At 42.4% G+C, this 27795-nt stretch overlaps 1 protein-coding gene across 3 annotated transcripts in view; it reads left to right on the top strand.

The window, feature by feature from the left end:
- srfa (serum response factor a) overlaps positions 1-27795 on the top strand; it is a 122586-nt gene that overhangs the window by 64022 nt on the left and 30769 nt on the right. For 2 of the 3 annotated variants that reach the window (XM_084318737.1, XM_084318736.1), the window contains exons 3-4: positions 20852-21068; positions 23991-24134. In XM_084318737.1, coding sequence (XP_084174863.1) covers positions 20852-21068; positions 23991-24134 — 361 coding nt within the window. The remainder of the gene's footprint in view (positions 1-20851; positions 21069-23990; positions 24135-27795) is intronic. The other variant, XM_084318738.1, reaches the window with a different exon arrangement.

Below are 27795 nucleotides of genomic sequence, written 5' to 3'. Positions count from 1 at the left end.
GGCTTATAAATTACCTTATTATAGCCAATTCGCACATTTATGGATTGTGCCAAATCTTATATATTTCAAATGCCCGAGTTCAATTTGGATTTAGTATCACCAGGCGTGCATGAGAACAGATAATGAAATCTACTGTATGTACAGTAGCTTTTGAATTTTTGCCAGGGTGCCACCATTTTGAAACTAATTTCAAATCTAATTGTTGCTACATGCTAAAAATGGGGAAGAGAAACTAACTGCGCTTCAATATATGCCAATAACGTTACGTTTTGTAGTTTATTATCCCGAGTAATAAGAGATATTAAAATAATTCATACAGAAGTCATTAGTTTGAAACCCCATAGAGGCTTTTGGGAAGTGTCGTTCGGAAAAATTCCAACGCTCATTGAAAGCTCTCTGTGTCCTCTTCAAAATACAATTCCCGACGTTCGATTTTTCCAAAATGGTTGACTTTCGCGAACTAAACAGCAAAACGAAAATCTATCTAATAACACTTTAACCTATTCAGGGCTGTACAGTGCGACGAGGGCATTGCGTATTGCGCTTAAATATAGCCTGTGCGAATTGAGAAAAATATTTGGGGGCACCCTTGCGAGTACCGATTTCAACCCTTTCATTCACATTTCACTCCTAAATTAATTCAGAACCTGGGCCCTATTCCCCGTACCTGGTTCAACTAAGTAGATCAAAAGTCCCATTATCCAGATTCAATTAACCCGATGTTTGAATCCAGGCTTTCCCTGTTCCTCGAACGCTGATTCAGTCTCGTTCATTCGAACCAGACTTGATACTCGGGATAATTACGCGTGGCCGCCTCACCTGAAAAGACAGCAGGTGTCGATCGCAGAAATCCTGATTTTCTAACGGCATTGATTGATTGATTGAAAACTTTATTAACAGTTTGCAGAATGGGTACAATACAGTACGTTTCAATAGCCTCGCCGACAAGTTAAATGCATAATCTATAGGCTAATTTTAAGTCCCTCATTACCCCAATCAATCAGATTATATTTCTTTAAATGTCCCTGCTAGCAGTAGGCATAATGGAATGAATAATGGAATGAGATCTATTCCTAGCGAAAATAATTAGTTCAACTCTTTCAGAATAAGTAGATGCAAACAAGCCCAAAGAGTATCTAATTGATATGAATTAATAGATACTTATGAGGATATCTGTACTGTATGTGCTCGGCTTAGGTATCATGTACTTTTTATATAAATTAGTGCTGTCAATAGATTAAAAAAAATTAACTAGTTAATCTCACAATTTTCTGTAGTTAATCTAGATTAATCTAGATTAAAAATCGACCGAAGACCGAAGCTTGTAACAGATATTTACTTGAGTAAAATCATGGAATTAATGTAGAATCAACACAAAGAAAGTATATTTATATTCAAATACTTTTTTAATAGCTTTCTTTGATATTTGAATACAGTTTATCTCCTGTGAAATACAAATGTGCAAGAATCACTGAAATAAAAACAACCCAGGCCTATTTTAAAGTGCAGATTGGCTTAGAGGACGATAATGTCTTGTATGAACTACAAGTACCGTAATATAAATCATATTAACAAAAATGTGTTAGATGATTTTCAAAAAGGTGCATGAGTCAATGCAAAAAAACAGGCAAAGATGCTGCAAAGAGAGTTCAGAACGTTGAAAATGTTTCACTCCATAGAGACAATTTGGCTTAGTCCTTCTTTACACTCAGCCAGTTACTGAGGCATACCAGTCTGTTTACATTATTAGGGGACAAAGAAGCTCGCTTCTTTTGAACGATGTGGCCTTGTTCAACTTTCAGACTGACATAGAGGTGAGGTGTGTGAGTGTATGTATCTACAGTATATATGTGTGTGTGTATCTATACAGTATGTGTGTGTATGTATACAGTGTGTGTGTGTATCTATACAGTGTGTGACTGTGTGTGTATCTATACAGTGTGTTAGGGCTGGGCGATATGGCCTAAAAATAAAATCTCAGATTATTTTTTTTTAAATCCGATTTACGATTTTAATCGATTTTTTTTCTTGAACTAGAAATCATTCAAATAACCTTTATTTTTATTTGACACAAAAAAATCAAACAAATTGAAGTGCAAACCTAACTTTCACCAATCTTCACTTAAAAATAAATAATAATATATATATAAAAGGTTACTCTTGATCAAACAAAAATGAATGTCCCTATTGGGATTAATAGTGCAATAACTTGCTTTTTCACCAAACTTCACTTAAAACAAATAAAAGGTGCCTCTTGATCACCAAACAAGAATGAATTTCCCTATTGGGATTAATAAAGTGTAAATCTAACTTTCACCAAACATCACTTTTTGTTAAATAAAAGGTGGTGACCCTTGACATTTTTTTTTGAAAATCGATTTAAATGTTTCAAAATCGCCCTAAATCATTAATTCTAATTAATCGCGCAGCCCTACAGTGTGTGTATGTATCTATACAGTGTGTGTGTCTGTATCTATACAGTATGTGTGTGGACACAGGTGGACACAGACATGGAGAGAGAGAACACACACACACACGATAGAGGAGGGAGAAACAAGAAAAACAATTTACCTGCACGGTTCAAGTAGTTCCTCCAGCTTTTGCAGTTTGGCAAGCTCCTGTTCAGGAATTCCATCTTGTTGCAACGTCCTGGGCGAGTGATTCTTGCTTATGTCCGTGTGCAACTTGCTGCTCCTTTAATTCCTGGGCGTTTGATGGACTATGTTTGAAGTGCCCGACGATCTTGCGACACTGGTTCCTCTCGAGGGTGGATTAAGAAGTATCTCCCGATGCCGCTCGAATAACCTCGCTCAGTCCGTCGTCTTCAACTACGTTAATTGGCCGGCAGTTTTTTTGCTATCCACATAACCAAGGAGTCGGTTACCTTCTCACTGGCATGTTTAGTTAGCCCACGAGCACCACACCATCAGCGTAGATTGGCGATGCCCCGTGGAGGGAACTTCAGCATGTTTTGCTTTTAGATGATACGCCAAAGACGTACTACTCCTATGGTAGTTAAATTCAGCTTTGCAAATTACGCAAATTGTTTTCGATTTATCCAACGAGCCGTCTGGCAACTTTTTAAACTGAAACTTTCCACCTAAAAGTTTTCCGCGTTTGCCCATCTTCGCGCGAGTGACTGTCCTCTAACCAGGCGGCTCGCTCTATCTAGTTTGGCTGCACACGCTACACGTTACATAAGTAAGGGATAATGTATAGCTACGAGGTCATTGTCGCAAAATAATTGACCGACACGTAGTTTAAAATACCGAGCCGCTTCGTGTTTTAAACGTCAGTGAAGGTCAATTATTTTGCGACAATGACCGAGTAAAGCTATACATTATCCCGCTTATTACATGGCTAACTTACTAACAATATACCTAATTCATTTGACAAATCGCAGTTGTTCTGTGGCTCTGTCAGCCCAAATAAAGTGATTATTATTATCGCGGGCAGCTGTTCTGGCTCCGCTGACACTCCGCTGTCAGTGCAGCGCTATACATTATCCCGCTTATTACATGGCTAACTTACTAACAATATACCTAATTCATTTGACAAATCGCAGTTGTTCTGTGGCTCTGTCAGCCCAAATAAAGTGATTATTATTATCGCGGGCAGCTGTTCTGGCTCCGCTGACACTCCGCTGTCAGTGCGCGGCAGGTGTGTCTGATTTGCTGCACTGATGTGGGCTTGATTGCCAACAGCTGCGCACTGCGGTCATTATTGAAAAAACAGCGGTCATTATTGAAAAATAATGACCGCTGTCGGGGGGCTGTTGACCAATCACAAGCAAGCATTTCGGCGTATGTGAAAACGCCATGTAATAATTTAAATTAATCTCCAAAGTTAACGCGTTAATTTTGACAGCACTAATATAAATACATGGTTCCCAAAGTTTTCAAGGCGCGACCCCCAAAATAACGTGTCAGAGAGGGAGTTGGAGGCTTGCAGTTTCACTATTAATCAGGTTTTAATCTGTTTCGGACATCATCCATACATGCATTGAATTGATTAACCTTTGGTTTATACCAGTGACACCTCATGTTCATCATCAGATAACAGTGCTTGAACAGATGAATGCATTTTCTCAAATTCATTGTCAACGGCTCATTCAATTTCGCAAATCCGTCAAACAGCGCATCTCATCAGACATTTTAATCCCAGTTACAATATCACAATAACGTGTGAGTGACGGTGATACAATTCAACAATCCACAGATTCAGATTCCTCGTAATTCATAATCCACAGTCCACGCATAAAGACGCTTCAATTTATGCTTGAATGAAACACAATCCGGCCGCTCCGTTAACACTTTGGATGCCACGGACGACATAACACGTGTTAGCAGTCCGCCCCCTGAATGCCCAGCACGACGATTAGCGTGATTTTTTTTTTTAAATTAGCGATCTGAATTCATATTTCATCAACCGAGTCTACCGTTGGGTAACACCCCATCAGGCGCTCGGGTGTGAAAAAAGCGCCCCCTATCGTCTCCCAGATGGTAATGCACCCTTTTGGAATGGACTCAATGAAAATGGATGAGAAAAAAAAACTCTGGAATCCACATTTTACTTCTCACGCATGTACCCCGAGCCGCTCGGAGTCATTGTGGACCATCAGAACAGCGTGTAATATGTCTTTACAGTACGTAGCATTGGATCAATAAAAGGATCGATTTTTGGAATGGCGATCAGGTATTGGAATAATCTTTTTGGATACCATCTGATCTCGGGTAAGGAATCTATTTTACCAGTCTTAGGATAATCGGATCTGTTTTCACGGAGATATAAGCTTTTCCCCTATGTGTGATTTGGCTGTGCGAGCGATCAGGAACTAAGAGAATCGATTTTCAGCTTGCGGCACCAGCGTGCATACGTACACATAATTATACTATCGATAATCTAGCGTTTATTTGAAAACGATTCATAAATAGGCCGAAAAATTACAATGTTCTAGAATATTCCAGTACAGGGCGTTTATCACGGAATCATTTTATTTTCCTTGAAAACGAGGGCTTTTCAAAATGCTATAAAACGGAAATGAACCGATAAAAAAACAATCCGCTTCGACAATATTGACTGGAAATTGAGTCATTGATAAGCGACGGGCAGATTAGACACATAGCCATAATTTAAAACATAGATTAGGCGATATTAACGCTAACATTGAAGTGGTTGATGGGCATTCAAGGGGGTAAAAAGGAAAACGCGGCCGGCTCTGAAAGTGTTAAGCAAATACATCAACAGCGAAGAATATGAAACTAATCCGAGCCAAACGCCCGATAGGTTTCATTCATTAAAAATATCCCCATATAAATCCATATAAATGGAATATTATTGTATGTATTTTTTTGTTTTTATACCACACATCCTGACATACAGACACTACAAACACCCACGTCCACACACCAGTACATAAATCCACTGACACCAATGATGAAGGACCACAATGGAAACAAAGCCTATGGCTTTATTGTGTTTTATGAAATCCTATTGGTAAATGGAGAAAATGTATACCTGTTTTCATATTGTGATCCAATGTATATGTGTGATTTTCCATTCTAAACCAATAAACTATTCAATCAATCAAAAAAAAACACAGGATTCACATTTGCAATGCTCCGCGTTATTAAAATAACCACATTGTGTGTCGCGACGCGCGAGCGCCGTATCCGTATAAATATGACATGCATTATTTAGGACAAAGTAAATCTATAGGCTGAATATGATTTATTATCAGCATTTTAGGTATTGTTTTACATTTCAAAAGCCTCCTCTAGAAAAACTAAGCACAAAAACATTATTCAGAATGGTATAATGGGATCTAGACTGTGAGAATTATTTCAGGAAGGGAGCTGCATTTCTTTGCGAGGGCGTGGCCATGCAGGTTATCGAGCTAACTGAACTTAACCCTGCGCTGGAGCAGGTTCAAACTTTTTGATATGTTGCCATAGTGATTTAGACAATCCGACGTCGGGGAACAGAAAGGTCTGGCTTAAGTCAAGCAATGCTGAAAATTGTCCGGCTAACTCAGTTAGCCAGGTACGAGGAACAGGGCCCTGGGTGACCATACCCTGAATCTGAATTAGATTATTCGTTTCTACTACTTACGTGTAATGTTAAGCTAAACGTGTTGTCCAGTCCACATGTTCAAACTTTGAAAACAACATTTCATTAGCGTACCATGGGGTTTCAGTCAAGCGAACTGCACAACCCCCCCACACACACGCTACTGCATCAACATTATGATTAACAAAGGCATTCGTTGTGTGACATTAACGTTACATCAATAACATCAGCATATTTACCCGACCATAACAATCATTAGTCTCTTCATATCTCTCAGTTCCTTTGCTCAGAGAGCCCGTACTGAATTGTACCCATTCTGCAATCAGTTAATAAAATTTTCAATCAAAGCTTTTATTATAACATTCTTTGCAGTAAAATCATCATACCTAGTTTGGTCCTGCGGAGCGCTGGTACTTGTGGGCGGCGGGGAGCTAACGTTATTAGCGTGAGCTCTGGAAGTTTTGTTTTGATTTCTTGTGTAACCTAATGGCGGACTTTCCGGAAGTAAAAAAACGAATAAGTGCTTGCCGATAGGTGGTAAGAACAGCAGAGGTGGGTGCAAGCGGTGTGACGTAATTGGCAGAATCGACTGTCAATCAAAATGGTTCTGTTGTGGTACCTGACATGCATTGCAAACTCGGATATTATGGGATAACACTGGAGAACATGGGGCTTTGGTTGAGCGAGATCGGAGCATGTGAGTGGAGCAGGTGGATTTTGAAGTGAGCGCGGAGTGGGTTTTAAAATGGGTCAGAGTGACTTCCGGAGCGAGAGCTGTCCTCCGCTCCGAGGCACTCAGTGCACACGGCACTGCGCGCAAAATCATATGTTTGAGCATGCTCTGTTGTACCCGTGCATGCACATTTTCTAATAACGGCATTATTAGACATGCCAATCCAACGAAAGACGTGCTGGTCGCGCTGGAGAAAAAAATTGGATGTTGCATCTTTTACGTGTTATTTGTGCTAATTAATCTGTATCTGGATAACCAATTAACGGATTTTGTCGAGGCAGGTAGCGTTATACACCAGACTATAGATATAAATTTACCCGGAATAACGCTACCTGCCTCGACAAAATCCGTGCATTGGTTATCCAGATACATGAATTATCATCTCAGAATAAGTGGCTTTGTATGCGTTTTAGCTTATCTTTTACAGCTTACGTTTTGGGCAATTATTAGTCTTTTGTTGCTGATCTGATCTCGAGGCAGAGTATTCGCCTTTGTTAACTCGGAGAAGAAGCGCGGATTTTCCTTGCAGACAAAAACAACACATTTGCAGAGAAATGTGCTGATAATATGCTGGAAACTCCGTTAGTGGGACTCCAGGATAATCAGCTGAGATTTGGGGGTATTTACTCAGCTTGATGGCTTTTTGTAGGAACAGAATGCAGCCAGGAGGCGCTCAATGATCTTTTGTGTGACGGGCTACTGAAAGTCAAGTTCACTGGACAGGCCCTCGCAAAGTTCTGGATATCAGTCCGGAACGAGTACCAAGTGTTGTGTAATGCTGCGCTGATAAAGCGTGTCCCCTTCGCATCAACATACCTCTGTGAGGGCGGATTTTCAGAGTAGAAGTGGATCTCTGCCAAAGCGCATGTGAGTGCATTTTCTTCATGTTCTGGCAACATATTCTGGCTAAATATGCCTCGTTTTATAAATGTGTATACAGAAACAATTCCATTGCTTTTGTTGATAATATTAATTAATTTAATTGATAACATAGTGCTGTAGTTTCATTTTCTAAACAACATGCTTTTATTTTGATATTCCTTATCTCCACGTTGAAAACAGGCAATACATTAACACTATCAGTGCCGACCTTGTTTACCTTTTTACCCCATTGAATGCCATCATCCACTTCAATGTTAGCGTTAAAAACGCATAATCTATGTTTTAAATTATGGCTGTGTCTAATCTGCCCGTCGCTTATCAATTACTTGTTTGCAGTCAACATTGTCGAAACGGATTGTTTTTTAATCGGTTCATATCCTTTTTATAGCATTTCGAAAAGCTATCGTTCTCTCGAACATTTTCGGAAATGTTTAATATTCCCCCATAAACGCATTTATTGGAATATTCTCGAATACACTAGACACGTTGTCATTTGTCGGCCTATTTATGAATCGTTTTCAAATAAACGCTAGATTATCGATAGTATATGTGTACTTATGCACGCTATAGAGGCGGGCTGAAAAATCTATTCTCTTGTTTCCTCAAGATCACACACACACGGCACATACGGGACACGCTGTTATCTCAGTGAATACAGCTCCGATTACCCCAAGACTGGTAACGTAGACTCCTTACCTTAGATCAGATGTTCTCCAAAAAGATTATTCCAATTCCTGATCGCCATTCCAAATATCGATCGCGTTTATTGATTGATTATTGGCTGCTGTAAATATATATTCCAGGCTGCTTTCCGTCTCGCGATCAGATCCCTCATCATCAGACGGCTCGCCAGCATAATGGAGCCAGTTGGCTCCACCTCTACAGATCCCACAGGGATCTCCCAGTATAATCGACTGACCTGCAGTTACACAGGGATAGACGATAGGGGGCGGTTTTTTCCCATCGGAGCTCCTGGAGGGGCTGCTGTACCAACGGGAGACTCGGTTGATGAATATGAATTCAGATCGCTAATAAAAAAATCAAACGACAATAGTCGTCGTCGGCACTCAACCTGGGGTCTGATAAGACGACAATAGTCGTCGTCGGCATTCAAAGTGTTAAGTGTGGGGTCGACAAAAAAATTCCTCAATAAAATGGGGTCGTGGTATAAAAAAGTTTGATGACCCCTGATCTAAACTATACTATACAGTACCTCCTTCCTTTAAAGTGACTTTCTATTTTTTAAAGTGACATTTTGTTAAAAGTGAGTGTTTTAGCGGTTGCCGCATGAGTGTCGTGTGTCTGTGTGTGCTCATGTGTACTTGTGAGTGGAGAGTTCAGTGTTCACTGTTCTCATGGCCTGGGGGAAGAAGCTGAGCCGGAGTCTCTCTGTTCTTGCAGCGTGTGACTGTAGGCGCTTGCCTGACCGCAGCAGCTTGAACAGGCTGCTGTTGGGGTGGTGGGGGTCTTTCATAATTCTGCAGGGTCTGGATTTGCACCTCCTGTTATATAAGTCCTGCAGGGGTGGTAGTGCAATACCCGTAGTGCGCTGAGCGCACCACTCTCTGGAGGGCCTTCCTGTCCTGTGCCGTGCTGTTTCCAAACCAGGCAGTGATGTTTCCAGTCAGAATACTCTCTACACCCCCGGAATAGAAGGAGTGGAGTATCTTCCCCGATACTCTGAACTTCCTTAGCTGTCTCAGGTAGAGATGTTCCGATACCATTTTTTCCTTTCCGATCCGATTCCGATACCTAAGCTTTGGGTATCGGCCGATACCGATACTTATCCGATACCAGTGCATACATTAAAAAAATAAAAAAAATATTATATAAATTATAAAACGTTTTTTTTTTTTAATACAGCTACTGTTTTATATATACTGTTTTTTAGTAATAACTATAAAGTAATGGTATTTATTCAACAACAGGTGATTGTATAGATTAGTATTAGTATCAGTAATTGAAAACTATCTCAATGAGTTCACCCACGGAAAGGTTGTTGGCACATTAGTTCCACACGGACATTATTCGTTGCTGCACTTGCTTCCACAAGAAGGCTCCGTTTAGTACCAGAGGCTCTGTTGTTGTGATTTTTGCACAATAAATATTCAACATTCTCTTTTGAGACTCCGCCTCAGACTCTTATCATTTGGCACTCAAAGATAAACATTGTCGCCGATATGGCTGTCCGCAACATGTCATTAATTGTGTACGCGACGTGCAATTGTGCAATGACAACGTTACCGTGAGCTAGGTTAGCTAGCATCAGCTACCGGTATATGGAAAGACTAACGTTACTGCCGGTGACATTGTGATTTAACTTGGAATACTCCTTTGCCAACTTGCTGTACTTTGCTTGCAGATCTGCAGCCATTATTGCTGGATAACTTTAGCCAAGGTAACGTCAAAGCTAGCTTTCGGTTAGCTGTTCAATGCTAATAACACCAGCCACCAAGCAAACTCATCAGAGCTCCCCGTCAACAGCGCTGTCGGGACGATGGCATTTTAAGAAAGTATCTGCTCTGCTGTTAAAATGACAAATGGCAATTGACACTTTAATTCACGGTCGATTAAGCACACGTTTGTTTTATAATGCTCACTCAGCGAGTAGGGTATATCTACAAAGTCCAACGTTGTGTTGTTGATAAATTACGTCATATGGTATCGGAGCGCAACATTAGAGGGTACTCGCCGATACCGATACCAGCATTTTAGGCAGTATCGGCGACATTTCCGATACTGGTATCGGTATCGGAACAACTCTAGTCTCAGGTGATAGAGGCGCTGTTTCACCTTTTTCACCACAGAATCTATGTGTGTAGACCATGTCAGGTCCTCTGTGCTGTGGACTCCCAGGTACTTGAAACTGCTCACCCTGTCCACGATAGCCCCGTTTATCCACAGTGGCGTGTGTGTCCCCTGCTGTATTCTCCTAAAATCCACTATCAGCTCTTTGGTTTTACCAATGTTTAGGAGTAGGGATGGGAATCGATTGGCCGATGCCTGGAACCGTGTGGCTCCTGTGACTTTCGATTCTCTTATCGCTGCCTACAGTTGCGCAATAACGTTACGTTAGCATGTAGCCATGGCAGACTCTATTTGATTCCTTAAGGGCTCGAAATTGCCTGGGTTTTGGTAATATGCTCCCGAAATGCTCCCGCTGTTTGGCTACTTCTATGTGCAGTGAAAACTACTTGAATGCTTTAGAACCTAGTCATTGATTTAGATCAGGGTGAGCTCAAATTAGCCGCGGAGCTAACGTGAGCTAACGCTATTTTATCAAGCTCAAAAAGAGAGATAAACAGCCGACAGCGGATAGTACAGGTACAAATACAATAAAACAGCAGGTGGGGGCTGTTGTGTAAACCTTGTACTCTTTAGTTCACATATAATGAGAGACGTGAGTGCTTGTTTACAAGTCTGTAAGCCAGGAAGAGTGGTGCAACATACAAATGTGTCCGTGTAGCAACACAAGCCAATACTTTAAAGGACAGGGGCCCGGGGAGCTCTCTCTCTCTCTCTCTGTGTGTGTGTGTGTGTGTGTGAGAGAGAGTGTGAGTGAGAGACAGAAGTCAGAGGAATAACAACCTGTTATTCAATAGATTAAATTCGTTTAAGAATAAAAAAAATAAATACATTTTAAGAGAATCTCAAATACATTATTTTATTTAAGTGAAGGCTATAGTTAATGTTTTATTTTTTACAGTTTTTGTATTTTTCTGACATGGGTGCTCAACAATAAATGACAATCAGAAATGTCAAGTTGCATGTTGTTATTCTAACCAGCTTAGACCCCGACGCTCTGCATCTTCTGGCCGCCTCAGACCTACTCCTATCCGAGCTCCGGGAGGGTCATCAAAGAGAAGTCGCCTATTCTCAGTCCTTGCCCCACAATGGTGGAATTAACTACCCACCCCAGTTAGGACAGCCGAATCACATCCAATCTTTCGCCGTCGACTAAAGACGCACTTCTCCAACCATTATCTGAATAAAAAAATATATATCTAACCCTAACTAACTGTACTGTCATGCACTTGTCCTAATAAACTAACCTACACTGCAGGGCTCGAGACTAACGATGTCCCGTCGTCCCGGGGACGATCAAATATTGATTTGGGACGAACAGAAATCTTTGCTGGGACGCAACCGGGACGGAGAGGATTTTTTTTTTCACATGAAATGTCAATTGGCCGACTGTCAGTGCGCGCATATATTGCTGTCAAATGGTGAATGTCTCGTGCTGACTAAGTTCACTGAAGTCTAAACGTAGCGTGATTTGCCAAATCCAATGACTATCTCCGCCTCCCAACGCAGCGATACACTAATCCAGCATCAAACTCCTACCCACCTCTCCTCAGCCACTCGCGCTGCAGCAGCGTCACACCCCAAATGAATCTCGCATCAAAAAAGAAAAACGTGTTAACAGGTGAGGGAAATCTCTCTTACCTAGGCTTTCTCCACTGGTATTTAACCCTGGTTGACAGTGAATGACAGCTGGTAATTGACAGTCGCACGGCACGAGACCACTGTACAAGAACCGCGGAAAGATCAGAATGTTATATATAAAAAAAAAAACGCGCGCTATACTGTGGCATCCTCTCGGTGACGAGAGCACCGCAAACATGCTGCGCTATTTGAAGAGGATAAACACAGACCCAAAATGACCAACAGGGAACTGCATCCAGCAATACAACCCCTGAGTCTAAGGTGAGGACACATTTAAATCACAGAAGTGTAATGTTAGTCTATTGGAACTGTATACAGTTATCGACGCGTTCTAGTTATAGCTGCTTATTGCTATGCTAACGTTACTGACTAACGTGCAGACTGCCACTGATTATTAAAGGATTTCTATTCGATTCTATACTAACACGTAATGTTACTACCATTGCGAGTTAATTGGCATAACGTTACATTTATCTAAACGAACGCGGAGAAATAGACGACAGGCTATAGGCAAACTTCACTCTGCAGCTACACAATGAATCCATATTCAGTGAGGAGGGCCCGCTGGAATTTTGCAGCAGTTATCAATATCGACCAGGACTCAGGAGGACAGCGCGATCTAAGGGACATGTTTCATTACTAGTCAAGTGTCATTACTTTAGTTATCAAAGGTGGAATCTCTGGACGCAATGACATTATATAGTTTAAAGCTAAACTACGTTTTTCTTTCTGGTTAGAAGAGGGATAACTTATTCAGTTAGATTTGATTTGATCTTTATTTATCTCTAACATTTTCAACCATAAACACACATTTGTAATAACAAAAAAAACTAAAACGAAATAAAATACAAATACATTTAAATATATTTTCCTATGGAAGGAATAATCAAGATGGCTCCAATTGGTTGACTATAACAGCACCGTGACCAAATATCTCTATACTAGCACCTTGTTAAACACTTTTTTTTTACATTTATTTTTAATCATAATTATTCTTGTGAAATCTTTCCACCATGGGAGCCTTTTGACTAAATCAATTTATTCTCCCCTTCTCTGAATGGTGTTTCTTATGGCAATAACAACTATAGACGACAAAACCAAAGTAAAGAAACTACATTTGATTTTTGGGACGGTTACATTCACTTTGGGACGGTTAAAATTGTATTTCGGGACGGTTCTGGGACGGTGGTGAAAAAAGTTAGTCTGGAGCCCTGCTACACTGTAGCACTCAACACTTTGATGAACATTGTTGCTCAGCTGATAGAGTTGTGCCCTTCCTGATGGCTTGTCGTACAGAACTTGTAAGTCGCTTTGGATAAAAGCGTCAGCTAAATGACTAAATGTAGTTCTGTTGCATTTCCAATTTATTTATTTAAATTATAAATTGATCAGGTATCGATAAGGGAATCGATAAAGAATCGAATCGATAAGCAGAATCGATAATGGAATCGTATCGATAAAATCCTATCAATTCCCATCCCTATTTAGGAGTAGGCTGTTATCCTGGCACCAGCGTGCCAGTTCATCAACCTCCTCCCGATAGGCCTTCTCGTCATTGTTAGAGATCAGCCCCACCACCACTGTGTCGTCCGCAAACTTCACTATGGAGTTGGAGCTGAACCTGGCCACACAGTCATGTGTGTACAGTGAATACAGCAGGGGGCTCAGAACGCAGCCCTGGGGGGACCCGATACTCTGGAGGTATGTATGACCCCAGGGTTAGAAATTAAAAAAAAAATTAAAGGGCTTTTTTTGCCCCCCTTAATTGCTTTTCGGGGGCTTTTTTTTGTATTTCGGGGGCACAACATTTTTATAATGAAAATTAACATAAAGATTATAAAACATTGTTGACACTTTTTTTACAGTCTTCGTCCCTATGTTTGATAACGTAATGTTAATGTCTCCATATATAGGGCTCTACGCTAACCTTTTTCCCAAGGAGCACATGTGCTCCTAAATAAAATGTTAATAAATAAAATCTAAATACAAATTTAGGAGCACACAGAAATTTAGGAGCACAGTGACAATTGTTCAAGTAACACACACACACACACACGATGTGTGACATCATGGCTTGGTTTCATGTTTTGAGGTACCTTCAATTATCTGTAAATAATACATACATACTCTATCTAAATAGATTAAATATTATTGTCCCTGAGTGAGGGCAAGTTGTGTTGTTGTCTTGATATAATAACCGGTTGCCTCTGGATCAATGAATGTCTAATATTGAATAATATTATTAGATATTTTATTTTTAACATCCCTAATTCCAACAGTCAAGAAGCTTGTTTCAAATTGATGAAAAACCCCACACAATGAAATACGTTGCGCGCTCAGCGCTGTGGAATGAAGGAAATGCGCATCGGGATCGGATTTGGATGTTATTCTTTTGGAGTTGTGTTACAAATGGAATGGTCTTTCCCCGCCGAACACAAGTTACTTAACGTTACACAGAACACAGGTCGCGCTATGCAGATGCTTAGCTTGCTAACGTTAAGATAGCAGTGTAATGCTTGATGAGAGCAGAGCGCTCTCTCTGTGTTCGCATCCTCTCAAGTGCCTGTAACACGCAGCGGGCCCCGCCTCCCTCCTCCTTGGAACAAACATTCCACCCAAAAACTGAATTTCAGTCCAGTTTCAATCTGAACTATTAACAGCGGAGCTGTTTTGTAATCTTCACAATCACTCGTCTGTCTCGCACACTGCAAGTAAATGATTTTTCCGGTTTGCACACACACATATTATTAGGGGCAATACGAGGGAAATGCTCGCACTGTAGAGCATATATATAATTATATATATAATTAGTAAACTGTCGGGGGCTTTTTTTGCCCCCCTTAACTGATGTTCGAGGGCATTTGGTCAATTTTCGAGGGCATTTTGCCCCAAGCCCCCGTTAATTTCGAACCCTGTATGACCCCCCACCCTGACCGCTGGGGCCTGTCACTTAGAAAGTCCACGATCCAGGCGCTCATGGCGGAGCTCGGACCCAGATCGATCAGCTTGTCAACCAGTCTGGTGGGGACTGGTGTTGAAAGCTGAATTGGGTTTTGGTATTTAAAAAAGTGCCCCTAAAAATATTCTGTGCCCCTAAGTCTTTCACTGTGCCCCTAGTGAAAAAGCTTAGCATACAGCCCTGCTATTGGTAAACTAACGTATTGATGATAATATACATTATAACTGCTGTTGTGACATGGTTATGATGTTTATACTTGAATACGTTTGAAAAATAAAACTATACTTTTGTCAGACAGTTTAGACGGATCGATTTATGACGATGTCATTTGCGGTCCGCCGATGGACCGCACGGGTGGAAGAGGTTAACCCATTCAGTGCCAACCATGAGATTAGTCGGGTTAACTCGCCATGCGTTGAGTGCCAAGACTAGAGAAAACCAGAGAAAACTCTGGTTTTAATCGTTATTTCTTTTATTGGCAATATCCATTCATTTTCCATCCATCCAGCCTAATGTTATCATTGGGAATGGGTCTGAGCTCGAAAAGGGCAAATACCGCTGCCTATCGTAGAGCCATATGAAATCCGTTTAATTATTTTCCCAAATTTCATTTTATTTCCCCCCAAATTCAGTTTTTTTCCGTTTGAATATTTCAGAATTCTGTATTTTGCTTTTTATGCTCATTTTACCATCAGAAATAGTGTCTAATAAGTGGGAATGAATAAATGTCCACAATTGAATAAGATATAACAGTCCATTTAATGTTTTTTAGTGCTGCAACTCAGAAATACAGTTCAATTTTACACAATATTTTTCAAATAATATTGTGACAAAATAAAAATACACTTCAAGTGTAAACAATAGATACAGCTAGCTACTACTGACATTATCACAGTGACAATGTCAGTAGCCTAGCTATATCTATTATATTGTGATGAAATATAGTAATGCATAATTTAGGCACCTTTAGTTTATAAAGGACAGTGTATAATGACAATCGTTTGCATTAAACAAATTGATGGGTGCACTAGATTTAGCTAGAAGCTATCATTTCCATCTATTGTACTGTAACGTTACATAGCTATTTAAGTTTATTTCGTTTATAAAGGGCAGTGTATAATGACAATCGTTTGCATTAAACAAATAGTTGGGTGCACTAGATTTAGCTAGAAGCTATCATTTCCATCTATAGTCCTATGACTGTACTGTAACGTTACATAGCTATTTAAGTTTATTTAGTTTATAAAGGACAGTGTGTAATGACAATCGTTTGCATTAAACAAATGGATGGGTGCACTAGATTTAGCAAGACGCTATCATTTCCATCTATTCCCATGTACTGTAACGTTAGCCATTTAATCACAATAGTGTTGCACGTGTTTTTGTGGTTCCAGTCCACGGAACGTTGACAGAATTTGCAAAACACTTTATCGCCGGAGGCATAAAAGTCATTAGGATACTGTTCTGCTCTGAATTGAGGGCTTATTGTGGAATTTCTTAGCTTCTTGACGATGTTAACATCAAAGCAGCCAGACGCTTGAGCACTGCTGCGTGTTGTGTGTAACCCGCTCTAGCGTCCCCGCCTCCCCGGTTTGCTTTGCACCAAACGTTCCACCCAAAAACGGAATTTCAGTCCAGATTAGGCCAAATTCTGCAATATTCCAAGTTTTGCAGTTGATTCCATTTTTATTGGTGAATTCCGCGATTCCGTGAAAGCGGATTTCATATGGCTCTAGCTAGGGATGCACCGATATGAAAATTTGCCACCGATACCGATTGTTCAACTAACACATTCGGCCGATACCGATATTTGTGGCAAACATTTTTTTGTAATGTTTTCTTTTTTTTGTATTTATTTTTATTTTTTTAATGAAACTACTGTATATTTGTGTTAGAAATTGTGCTCACCGATATGAACATAGGCCTCTTTACTTACTTAAAAAAAGGAAACATCAAGAAATAGCACTATCTCTCTCCCAGTATGGTCTGCCGGGCTGCAGCTAGATACTATTGTCTCAACCAGAGCTCTCAACCAATGAAATTTTTATTGACAGTCGATTCTGCCAATTACGTCACACACCGCTTGCACCCGCCTCTGCTGTTACCACCAATCGGCAAGCGCGTATACATTTTTTACTTCCGCTTTTGTCCGCCATTGATTTTGACGAGAGCTGAGCTCTACAACAACATTAACAACAACGTTAGATCCCCGCGGCGGCGCGGCCGACGTTTAGCTTTTAGCTCCGCAGGATGACTAAACGAGGCATAATGATTTTACTGCAACGAATGTTATAATAAAACAAAGCCTTTCTATACATGTGTCTGATTGAAAACTTTATTAACAGAATGGGTAAAACTCAGGGCTCTATGAGCAACGGAAGGAACTGAGCTAGTATGAACGAGTAATGCTTGCTACGTTCGGGTAAATAATATGCTGATGTTATTGAACGTGTAACACTAGGGATGCACCGAAATTTCGGCCACCGAAAGTTTTCGGCCGAAAATGGCAAGAAATGGCCTTTCGGCTTTCGGCCAAAAGAGTTTTTTCACCGAAAATATATCACCGAAACAGAAACAACCTGTAACCTAACGCGTGTTGTTGTGATGATGTCGCGCTGTCGGGAGTCGCGCTGTTTCTATGTAAACTCTGCGCGCAACGCGTCCAATAAATGTGTCTTTAACATGCTTTGTATCCTTATTTACTATATGCCCGTCGCGGTTAATCACTGAGTGATCTAATATGCATATTCTTCAGACCGAGAGGGGGGGGATTGTGTTTCTCACATTGACGCTGTCTGTCGTTGATAATATAATCTGAAGAGCATTATTATTATCATTCTCGAGCATACACGTCGCGCGTCTACTGTGCCGAGTCAAGAGAGCACATTCATCTGGGGACTAGAAAGGTGCGCTCAGTAGAGCACAGATGTCCGCCGCGGCAGCCAGAGAAAAGATGGAATTAATGTACTGTATGCATTCAGAAGTGCTGAATAAATGTTTTATGGACCCATAATAGTGATTATTTATTATTTAAGTTAAGTTTTGCCATAATAATATATTTTTCCATAATCATAATGTTACACAACATTGGTAAAAAAAATTCTATTCTATGAATCATTTTCGGCATTCGGTTTTCGGCCAACTGTTTTCTATTTTCGGTATCGGTTTCGGCCAAGAATTTCCCCTTCGGTGCATCCCTATAACGTTAATGCCACAAAACGAATGCATTTGTTAATCATAAGTAGTAACTTTGATGCAGTAGCTTGTGTGTGTGTGGGCCGGGGGCGGCGTTGTGCAGGTCGCGACGCGACTGAACTTTTTTTTGCCTTTTGACGCGACACAAATTGATGGATATTTATCGGCTACTGCCATCGGCACATTCGAGCTTATCGGCCTATCGGCCGATTGCAGTCAACAAGGCACTTATCGGCCGATACCGATACCCGACCGATACATCGGTGCACCCCTAGCTCTAGCCTATCGTCTCCCAGATGGTATTGCACATCATTGGATTGGATTGGGTGGGACTGTGCATCCGAAAAAAAATCCGGTCCTGGGGTTTCCCTTCTCGGGCAAGCAGTATCGTGTTATCACATTCACTGGCGAGGCTCGGAGCAGTGTTGATTATGTGTTTTGGTGCTATAACGTTGGATCAATAAACGCGATCAATATTTGGAATAGCGATCAGGAATTGGATTAATCTTTTTGCAGAACATCTGATGTGAGGTAAGGACTCTATTTTACCAGTCTTGGGTTAATCAGATGTTTTTTTTCTCCGCCATCGCAGCGTGTGTGTGCGTAACGTTAGCGCTGACCACGGCATGGATAATCGATTTTTCAGCCCGCTTCTCTAGCGTGCATAAGTACACATATACTATCGATAATCTAGCGTTTATTTGAAAACGATTCATAAATTACCACGTGTTTTGTGTATTCCAGTAAAGGGCGATTATCGCGGAATTTCTCTGGAATTACTAGACATCTCCAAAACTATACTCTTATTCAAAACGGTATAAAACGGAAATGTACCAATGAAAAAACAATCCGTATCGTACATGTTGACTGCAAGCAAGTCATTGATAAGCGAGGGGTGTTTTAGACCCATAGCCATAATTTAAGATATAGTTTAAGCGTTCGCAAATTTCCCCGTCCTCCCATTGACTTCCTTATTGGCACGCTAGCCTTAATATGGTCAAAGGGGCGTGGCTCTGAATGAGTTAATGGTGGACGGGGACCAATAACCAACCGTTATTGACCATTTTAGCGATGTTTGCAGACCCATCGTGTGTTCTGTATTATAGCTATGGAGACAATAGTATGGCTCACATAGGCAGGCATTGTTCATAGTCCATCACTGACTAACCAGTTAATTTCTACATACTGTAGTTTGTGCACTATTACACGCTAAACATCGCCCCTTTCCAAAATAATCCAGTCTTTTTTCATAGATCGCGAGATATGACACGTTATATGCAATATGCACAAATTGTTCTGGTTGATCGCCTGAAACCCCAAATACTTCCAAATCAAAGGTATATACCATATACATATGTGTCTTCATAAAATCATCAAGAGGGGGGGGTAGTCTTACCCCGAAAATGCAATCGTTACAAAAAGCTTGGTTTAGGTCCGGTAAAATACGACACTGTGATCGTTACAGAAACATGTTTCAGGTTCGGTAAAATAGACATAGAATATACCTTACCTTAGCCAGAAGGTACTCCAAAAAGAATAATTCCAATGATCCCATCGGCGATCGCGATTACTCGTTTATATGTAATTACTTGTGTATACGGGAAACTATAGGTTTAGAGGCGAGAAGATCTCCTAGCGATTGCTCTGCAAGAGCTCCTCCCCCTCAGAGGAGACAGGACAGACACTGTCTGAACTAGACTATTAGAGTTCAAATGGTAGACGATACTGCCACCTGGTGAGATTCGATCTCCATTGCAATTCCAACGTAGGCAGATGAGCCAGGGAGGCCCAGGGAGCTCCGGCCGTGTGTGTAGAATGTGGATCAAAGGATAAAGATCAAAGGATCTAAAAACGAGATATTACGCTTTTGGTGCTCAGCGGTTGGCGGCGAAACACGAGTTATTACGCTTTTGGCCGCCAATGAGTTAAAAGTAGGGATGCTCGATATTGGCTTTTTTACCGATATACCGATATTGTCCAACTCTTAATTTCCGATACCGATATCAACCGATAACACATTTTAATGCCGATATCTGCCGATAATATCGGTAGGCCGATAATATCGGACATCATTTCTATAGAAATGTAAAAATGTTTTTTTGAAAACCGATACCGATATTTTCCTATATCACATCTTAATGCAGATATCGGCCGATAATATCGGTAGGCCGATAATATCGGACATCCCTAGTTAAAAGAATATTTTTCTACATGATGACTATATGAGTTGTGATACCCATGTAACTCCTGATTCAAAAACCAACATTCGTCAACAACAAGCCTCTCATCCGGGGCGACAGTGGCTCAGGAGGTAGAGCAGTCTCATCTGGTAATCCAGAGGTTCTCAGTTTGATTCCTGCTCATTCCGGGCAGCATGTCGAAGTGTCCTTGAGCAAGACACTTAACCCCTAACTGCTCCCGATGAGCAGGTTGGCACCTTGCATGGTCGCCTCTGCCGTCGGTGTGTGAGTGAATTGGTAACATGTGAGGAACAAATTGTAAAGCGCTTTGTATAAAAGCTGCTATATAAATGCAGCCATTTACCAATTACCATTTTCATCCTCCAGGACTTGATGAAGCCAACGTTCACCATGGCCAGCCTGCCCCCCGGCAGTGTGACCACGCAGCCCACCTCCGTGGCCATGCACAGCATTCCTGCCACATCCTGGCAGGTGACCACGGCCGTCAACACTCACAGTGCCTCCAGCGCCAACGGCACAGTGCTCAAGAGCTCCGCGGGGCCCGCCACCATGATGCTACCGTCTGGGTTCACCTTCATGTCTGGTGAGATATTGACTTTTACTGATGAAACTCTTTATACCGCTCCTTTTATTGACCTCTTATGCCACTTTATACTTAACGCATTGGCAGCCAGACCCGAGATTTCTCGGGTTACAGCGGTTGAGTGCCAGACCTGAGATTTCTCGGGTTTTGGTCGTTTTTTCTTTTATTTTTTTTATTCATTACAAGTTCACGGACCTCTGTGTTACCATAGGAAATCATTCGGAGATCCCAAAAGTGCAATACCGGCCGCGTCCTGCTAGGTGGCAGTATCGCCCACCCTCTGAAACCTTATTTCACACTGTGTGTTACATCGTATATGGTCCGGGCGGAGAATTTAGACCAAGCCAAGTGAATCGCTTCATCCGAGCACTTCGAAACGCGTTCAGCACACTTGAGGCATATCTTGTGCCACTTCGTGTCAGGGACCCGATCGACATCAATACAGGAAATCGTGATCAGACAATTGGAATATTATTTTTGGGATACCTCCTAGTAAAGGTAAGGACTATATGACATCAATTCCACCTTGATCCTACAATGATTTCATATCGATCCGGCAGATCAACGTATGTAGTATTCAAAACTAATGCCGTTACTGGCGATCAAAGCATAAAAAAACGTCCCCTCCCCCCTTTCATGCATTCATGATGAAACATAATACCTATTATATACCTCTGGTGGTTGAGTGTGTTGTGTCTGGGGGGTTAAGTGTCTGGTGGTTGAGTGTTCTGTCTGGTTGTTGAGTGTGTTGTGTCTGGGGGGTTAAGTGTCTGGTGGTTGAGTGTATTGTGTCTGGTGGTTGAGTGTTGTGTCTGGTGGTTGAGTCAGTGTGTTGTGTCTGGTGGTTGAGTGTGTTGTGTCTGGTGGTTGAGTGTTGTGTCTGGTGGTTGAGTCAGTGTGTTGTGTCTGGTGGTTGAGTGTGTTGTGTCTGGTGGTTGAGTGTTGTGTCTGGTGGTTGAGTCAGTGTGTTGTGTCTGGTGGTTGAGTGTGTTGTGTCTGGTGGTTGAGTGTTGTGTCTGGTGGTTGAGTCAGTGTGTTGTGTCTGGTGGTTGAGTGTGTTGTGTCTAGGTGGTTGAGTGTTCTGTCTGGTCGTTGAGTGTGTTGTGTCTGGTGGTTGAGTGTGTTGTGTCTAGGTGGTTGAGTGTTCTGTCTGGTCGTTGAGTGTGTTGTGTCTGGTGGTTGAGTGTGTTGTGTCTGGTGGTTGAGTGTGTTGTGTCTAGGTGGTTGAGTGTTCTGTCTGGTCGTTGAGTGTGTTGTGTCTGGTGGTTGAGTGTGTTGTGTCTTCTGGTGGTTGAGTGTGTTATGTCTGGGGGGTTGAGTTTCTGGTGGTTGAGTGTGTTGTGTCTGGGGGGTTGAGTGTCTGGTGGTTGAGTATGTTGTGTCTTGGGGGTTGAGTGTGTTATGTCTGTCTGGGGGGTTGTATCTCAATGGGACTTCCTGGTTACATTTTTATTTTATTTTTAATTGCAGGCTTTGCGATTTGCTAATCGCATCATTTCAATTGTTCAGTTGAGTGTTCTGTCTGGTGGTTGAGTGTGTTGTGTCTGGGTGGTTAAGTGTCTGGGTTGTTGAGTGTTCTGTCTGGTCGTTGAGTGTGTTGTGTCTGGGGGGTTAAGTGTCTGGTGGTTGAGTGTTCTGTCTGGTTGTTGAATGTGTTGTGTCTGGGGGGTTAAGTGTCTGGTGGTTGAGTGTTGTGTCTGGTGGTTGAGTGTTGTGTCTGGTGGTTGAGTGTTGTGTCTGGTGGTTGAGTGTTGTGTCTGGTGGTTGAGTGTGTTGTGTCTGGTGGTTGAGTGTGTTGTGTCTAGGTGGTTGAGTGTTCTGTCTGGTCGTTGAGTGTGTTGTGTCTGGTGGTTGAGTGTGTTGTGTCTGGGGGGTTGAGTGTCTGGGTAGTTGAGTGTGTTGTGTCTGGCTGGTTAAGTGTCTGGGTGGTTGAGTGTTCTGTCTGGTCGTTGAGTGTGTTGTGTCTGGGGGGTTGAGTGTCTGGTGGTTGAGTATGTTGTGTCTTGGGGGTTGAGTGTGTTATGTCTGGGGGGTTGAGTGTCTGGTGGTTGAGTATGTTGTGTCTTGGGGGTTGAGTGTGTTGTGTCTGGGGGGTTGAGTGTGTTGTGTCTGGGGGGTTGAGTGTTGTGTCTGGTGGTTGAGTGTTGTGTCTGGGTGGTTGAGTGTGTTGTGTCTGGGTGGTTGAGTGTTCTGTCTGGTGGTTGAGTGTGTTGTGTCTGGGTGGTTGAGTGTTGTGTCTGGTGGTTGAGTGTTGTGTCTGGGTGGTTTGAGTGTGTTGTGTCTGGGTGGTTGAGTGTTCTGTCTGGTGGTTGAGTGTGTTGTGTGGGTGGTTGAGTGTGTTGTGTGTGTCTGCCTGGGTGGTTGAGTGTGTTGTGTGTGTCTGCCTGGGTGGTTGAGTGTGTTGTGTCACTGTCTGGGGGCTTGAGTGTGTTGTGTTTGAGTGTGTTGTGTCTGGTGGCTCTTCTTCACCTCTCCATTATACTGCTTGCATCGTATATGCTGCCTGTTCCGTCTCCGTCTGTATCGTCTCTGAGACCAGTTATTTGGACATTATGTATGCAAGCGTGTGGAGAGAGACTGCATTTTTAAAATGTGGCTTCACTGCAAGTTGGAACACACAAAAGTGCAGGTCGCTGGACCTCTAGCGACAAGTGTGCATCTTTTTATTGTATCTCAAAGAGATGGCTGAATGTTACTCACTAAGTGCTACACAGCAGAAGGAAATCTCCAACACCATTTTGAAAATGCAGTGTCCCCAGACGTTCTAAAAGTAAATGGAATGGCAGATGGATCTGAGATCAGTGTCTGGAAGGGATCGATCTTCGAAGATGTGGTCTTAACTCTTTCCAGGTTTTGCTTGTCAGGAGTGTGTGTGTGTACGTGCTAACCTCTCTCTGCGCACCCCCCCTCACCTCCCCACAGGCACCGCGCTTCCTCCAGGCACACACACCATTCCTCTCAGTCAGCTGCAGGCCATCCAGGGCCCATGTCCCGCAGGCACTAATGCCCATGCACAGCCTACCCAGCAGGCCACGCTCCTCCGCCTGCCTGCTGTCTCGCTTACAGGTCAGGGGCTTCACACGCCCCCCCCCCCCCCCCCCCCCCCCATGTTGGTGTCATGGTGCTGTTGTCATTTGTGTCTGTGGTCCCGTCCTGTTGTCTCATGTTTAGGGTTGGGTACCGTTCACATTTGAACCGATACCGGTACCAGTTCCTGCAATTCTTTTTTTGGTACCTTCTTTTCAATACTTCTCACTCTGTAATAAAATTTTTTTTTTATTGCAGTTAACTCATTCAACGCCAGTCACGATGATAGTCGGGTTAACTCGCCATCGCTTGAGCGCCAATCACGAGTACAGTCTGGTTTTAATCGTTATTTCTTATATCCATTCATTTTCATCCATCCAACCTGATGTTATTGTTGGGAATGGGTTTGAGCTCGCAAAAGGGCAAATACCGTCGCCTATCGTCTCCCGGATGGTATTGCACATCATTGGATTGGATTGGCTGGGGATGTGCATAAAAAAAAAAGTCCAGTCCGGGTTTTGCTTCTCGGGCATGCAGTATCGTTGTACCACGTTGACTGGGGGGACTGGGAGCAGCGTGGATTATGTGTTTTGGACTATAACGTTGGATCAATGGACGCAATCGATATTTGGAATGGCGATCAGAAATTGGATTAATCTTTTTGCAGAACATCTGATGTGAGGTAAGGACTCTGTTACCAGTCTTGGGTTAATCAGATGTTTTTTTCATAGCGATCACAACGTGTCTGTGTGCGTGCCGTTGGCGCTGAGCAAGGCACGGATAAGCGATTTTTCAGCCCGCTTTTGTATCGTGCATAAGGACACATATACTATCAATAATCTAGCGTTTATTTGAAAACTATTCATAAATCAGCCGAAAAATGACAACGTCTTTTGTGTATTCCACTAAAGGGCTATTATCTCGTATTTCTCTGGAATTACTAGAAATCTCAAACTATACTCGTATTCAAAACGGTATAAAACGGAAATGTACCGATGAAAAAACAATCCGTTTCATACATGTTGACTGCAAGCAAGTCATTGATAAGCGACGGGTGTATTAGACCCATAGCCATAATTTAAGATATATTTAAGCACTTGCAAATTTCCCCGTCCTCCCATTGATTAAAGCGCTGCCGTGCTAGCCCTAATTTGGTCATAATAGGCCCGGCGCAGAATGAGTTAAAGTCCAAACTTCTCAATTTCAACATCGTTATTTATTTTGAACATTTTGTAATTTATTGTTGTAACACACTACACAAAATAAATCGCATGATCGTGTATTATGTTTTCAAATGTTTAAATATCAACATTATCTGGCCATCCTCAGTAAATATGATCAAACTCCTCCTCTGACCTCATTTGGTCGGTACCCTTTAGGAGTACAGAGTTCTGTACCCAACCCTACTCATGTTGCACATAACGCCCTGTCGTTTCTGCTCTCATCTAACCCTCTTGAAAGTGTATTCGCTCCACTCTCACCTCCTCCCAAGATGCCAGTTAAAGGGGAATGCCACCCGTTTTTTAAGAATTCACATATTGTTCTTCCTGTGCCCCAGGACGGTTCAGTCTAGTGTTGTCACGATACCAAAATGTTTACTTCAATTACAGATACAAAGTTTAGTATCACGATACCCGATACTGAAACTATACTTGAAACTGAAACGGTACCTAATGGATCAGAAACAGAATGTCCACAAGGGTTGATCACGTTATCGAATTCACAGCTAAATTTACAGTTTTTTTTGTAGAGAGAGCCACGATGTTCAGAAGTGACATGCGCTTCCTGAACTGTAGCTAATAGCTATTTAACTGTTAATAATTGTAGCTAAATATGTTTGTTTTGGAACTCGCATTTTCTAATATGCTTGTCATGCTATTTTGTGATGGCTCAACAACATCCTACCAGCTGGCTAACATTAGCTTATTCGCTAACCAGCTGTAGGTGTGTTCCTCCAGCCCTGGTGGTGTTGCTGGGAGGGTTTAGGTGTGTTCTTCCAGCCCTGGTGGTGTTGCTGGGAGGCTTTAGGTGTGTTCCTCCAGCCCTGGTGGTGTTGCTGGGAGGCTTTAGGTGTGTTCTTCCAGCCCTGGTGGTGTTGCTGGGAGGCTTTAGGTGTGTTCTTCCAGCCCTGGTGGTGTTGCTGGGAGGGTTTAGGTGTGTTCCTCCAGCCCTGGTGGTGTTGCTGGGAGGGTTTAGGTGTGTTCCTCCAGCCCTGGTGGTGTTGCTGGGAGGGTTTAGGTGTGTTCTTCCAGCCCTGGTGGTGTTGCTGGGAGGGTTTAGGTGTGTTCCTCCAGCCCTGCTTCTCCAGGCTGTGCCTCAGTTCCATGTTAGGCATGTCTGCAGCACCAGCTGGCCAACGTTAGCTTATTCGCTGTCGTGTGTTTCTCTCCTTGTCACTGAGGTGCTTGGAGAGGTCATGGTGTCACTGATGTGCTTTGAGAGGTCCTGGTGTCACTGAGGTGCTTGGAGAGGTCTTTGTGTCACTGAGGTGCTTGGAGAGGTCCTGGTGTCTGTCACTGAGGTGCTTGGAGAGGTTTTGCATACAGGCTTTGTTATGTCAGTGGGTTTGCTATCGGCGTCGGCTCTGTAGGCAAAGTAGGCCCTCGGTTGACTTCAGCAGCCCCTTCTGTTAACTAGCACAGGGAGTGGAGTTGTTACTTCTGTTTTTAACAACAAAGTATTTAAAAAAAATTAAAAATACATCCATGGGGGTATCCGCGCAGTCACAAAATCTGGGAGGCACGCGGACACCCGTGCGGACGTCCGCGCTGACGAGAGAAGTGACGAAATTTACATCACGCATACCCACGCGCAGACGCGGAAACTATCATTTGTAGGGATGCCCGATCGATCGGCCAGCGATCGGTATCGGCCGATATTCAGTATAAATGAGATTGTGAATTCCGATAATGCTTTATTTTCGCCGATCGTGAAACCCGATCGAAGACACGTGCGAAAAACATGATCCAATTCTCAGCGGAGTTCTCACTCGCTGACTTCTCTCTCAGGCACACACACAGCTGCTGCTGCAGCGCACTGCCCCTCCCCCTCCCAGACCCATGTCAACGAGCTCCGGCAATAGTCTAGTGCATGTGAGCTAACGTTAGCTACCTAGCTAACGTTACTGTTTAAACAAAACTACACAGTCAACTATTCACTTTAGTTTAATTTTCTTTTACTTTACTGATAGCTCCTGATATCAACGTCTGATATCATCAGTTTGGCATTCGTTTTCGCAGTTGTTGGCTAGTGGTGGCTAACTAGCTATCGTTGTTCAGTTAGCTAACGTTAGCTACCTAGCTAACGTTACTGTTTAAACTAAATAAACTATTCACTTTAGTTTAATACATGAGGTGTTGTCTAACGTTATCTAGCCGGCTAGCAGTAGCTACAGATAGCTCCTGATATCAATGTCTTAATAATTGACATCATTCGTTTTTGCAGCTGTTGGCTAATTAGCTATCGTGGGTTGTGTTGAAAGCTAGCTTAGCTTTATCTAAAATATTAAAACAGCGGTTCGTGTTTCTGCATTTCCAAATTGTGCCGACAACATACCGCCCACTTTGCGTAGCGTTCATAGACTAGTATTGATCCGTGAGCGGAGAGACCTAGGGACAACATTACTGAAGCTAGAAGTCAGAGAGCCTTCCAATCGGTGATGTCACTGGGATGTAAAATCTGGGGCCGCTCCATAGACTAT

This window comes from Notolepis coatsorum (genome assembly GCF_963971535.1).
Source record: "Notolepis coatsorum genome assembly, chromosome: 7".
In the NCBI taxonomy this organism is placed as follows: Eukaryota; Metazoa; Chordata; class Actinopteri; order Aulopiformes; family Paralepididae; genus Notolepis; species Notolepis coatsorum.
Note: the sequence above shows the minus strand (reverse complement) of the source record. Positions and strands in the feature narration are given on the sequence as shown.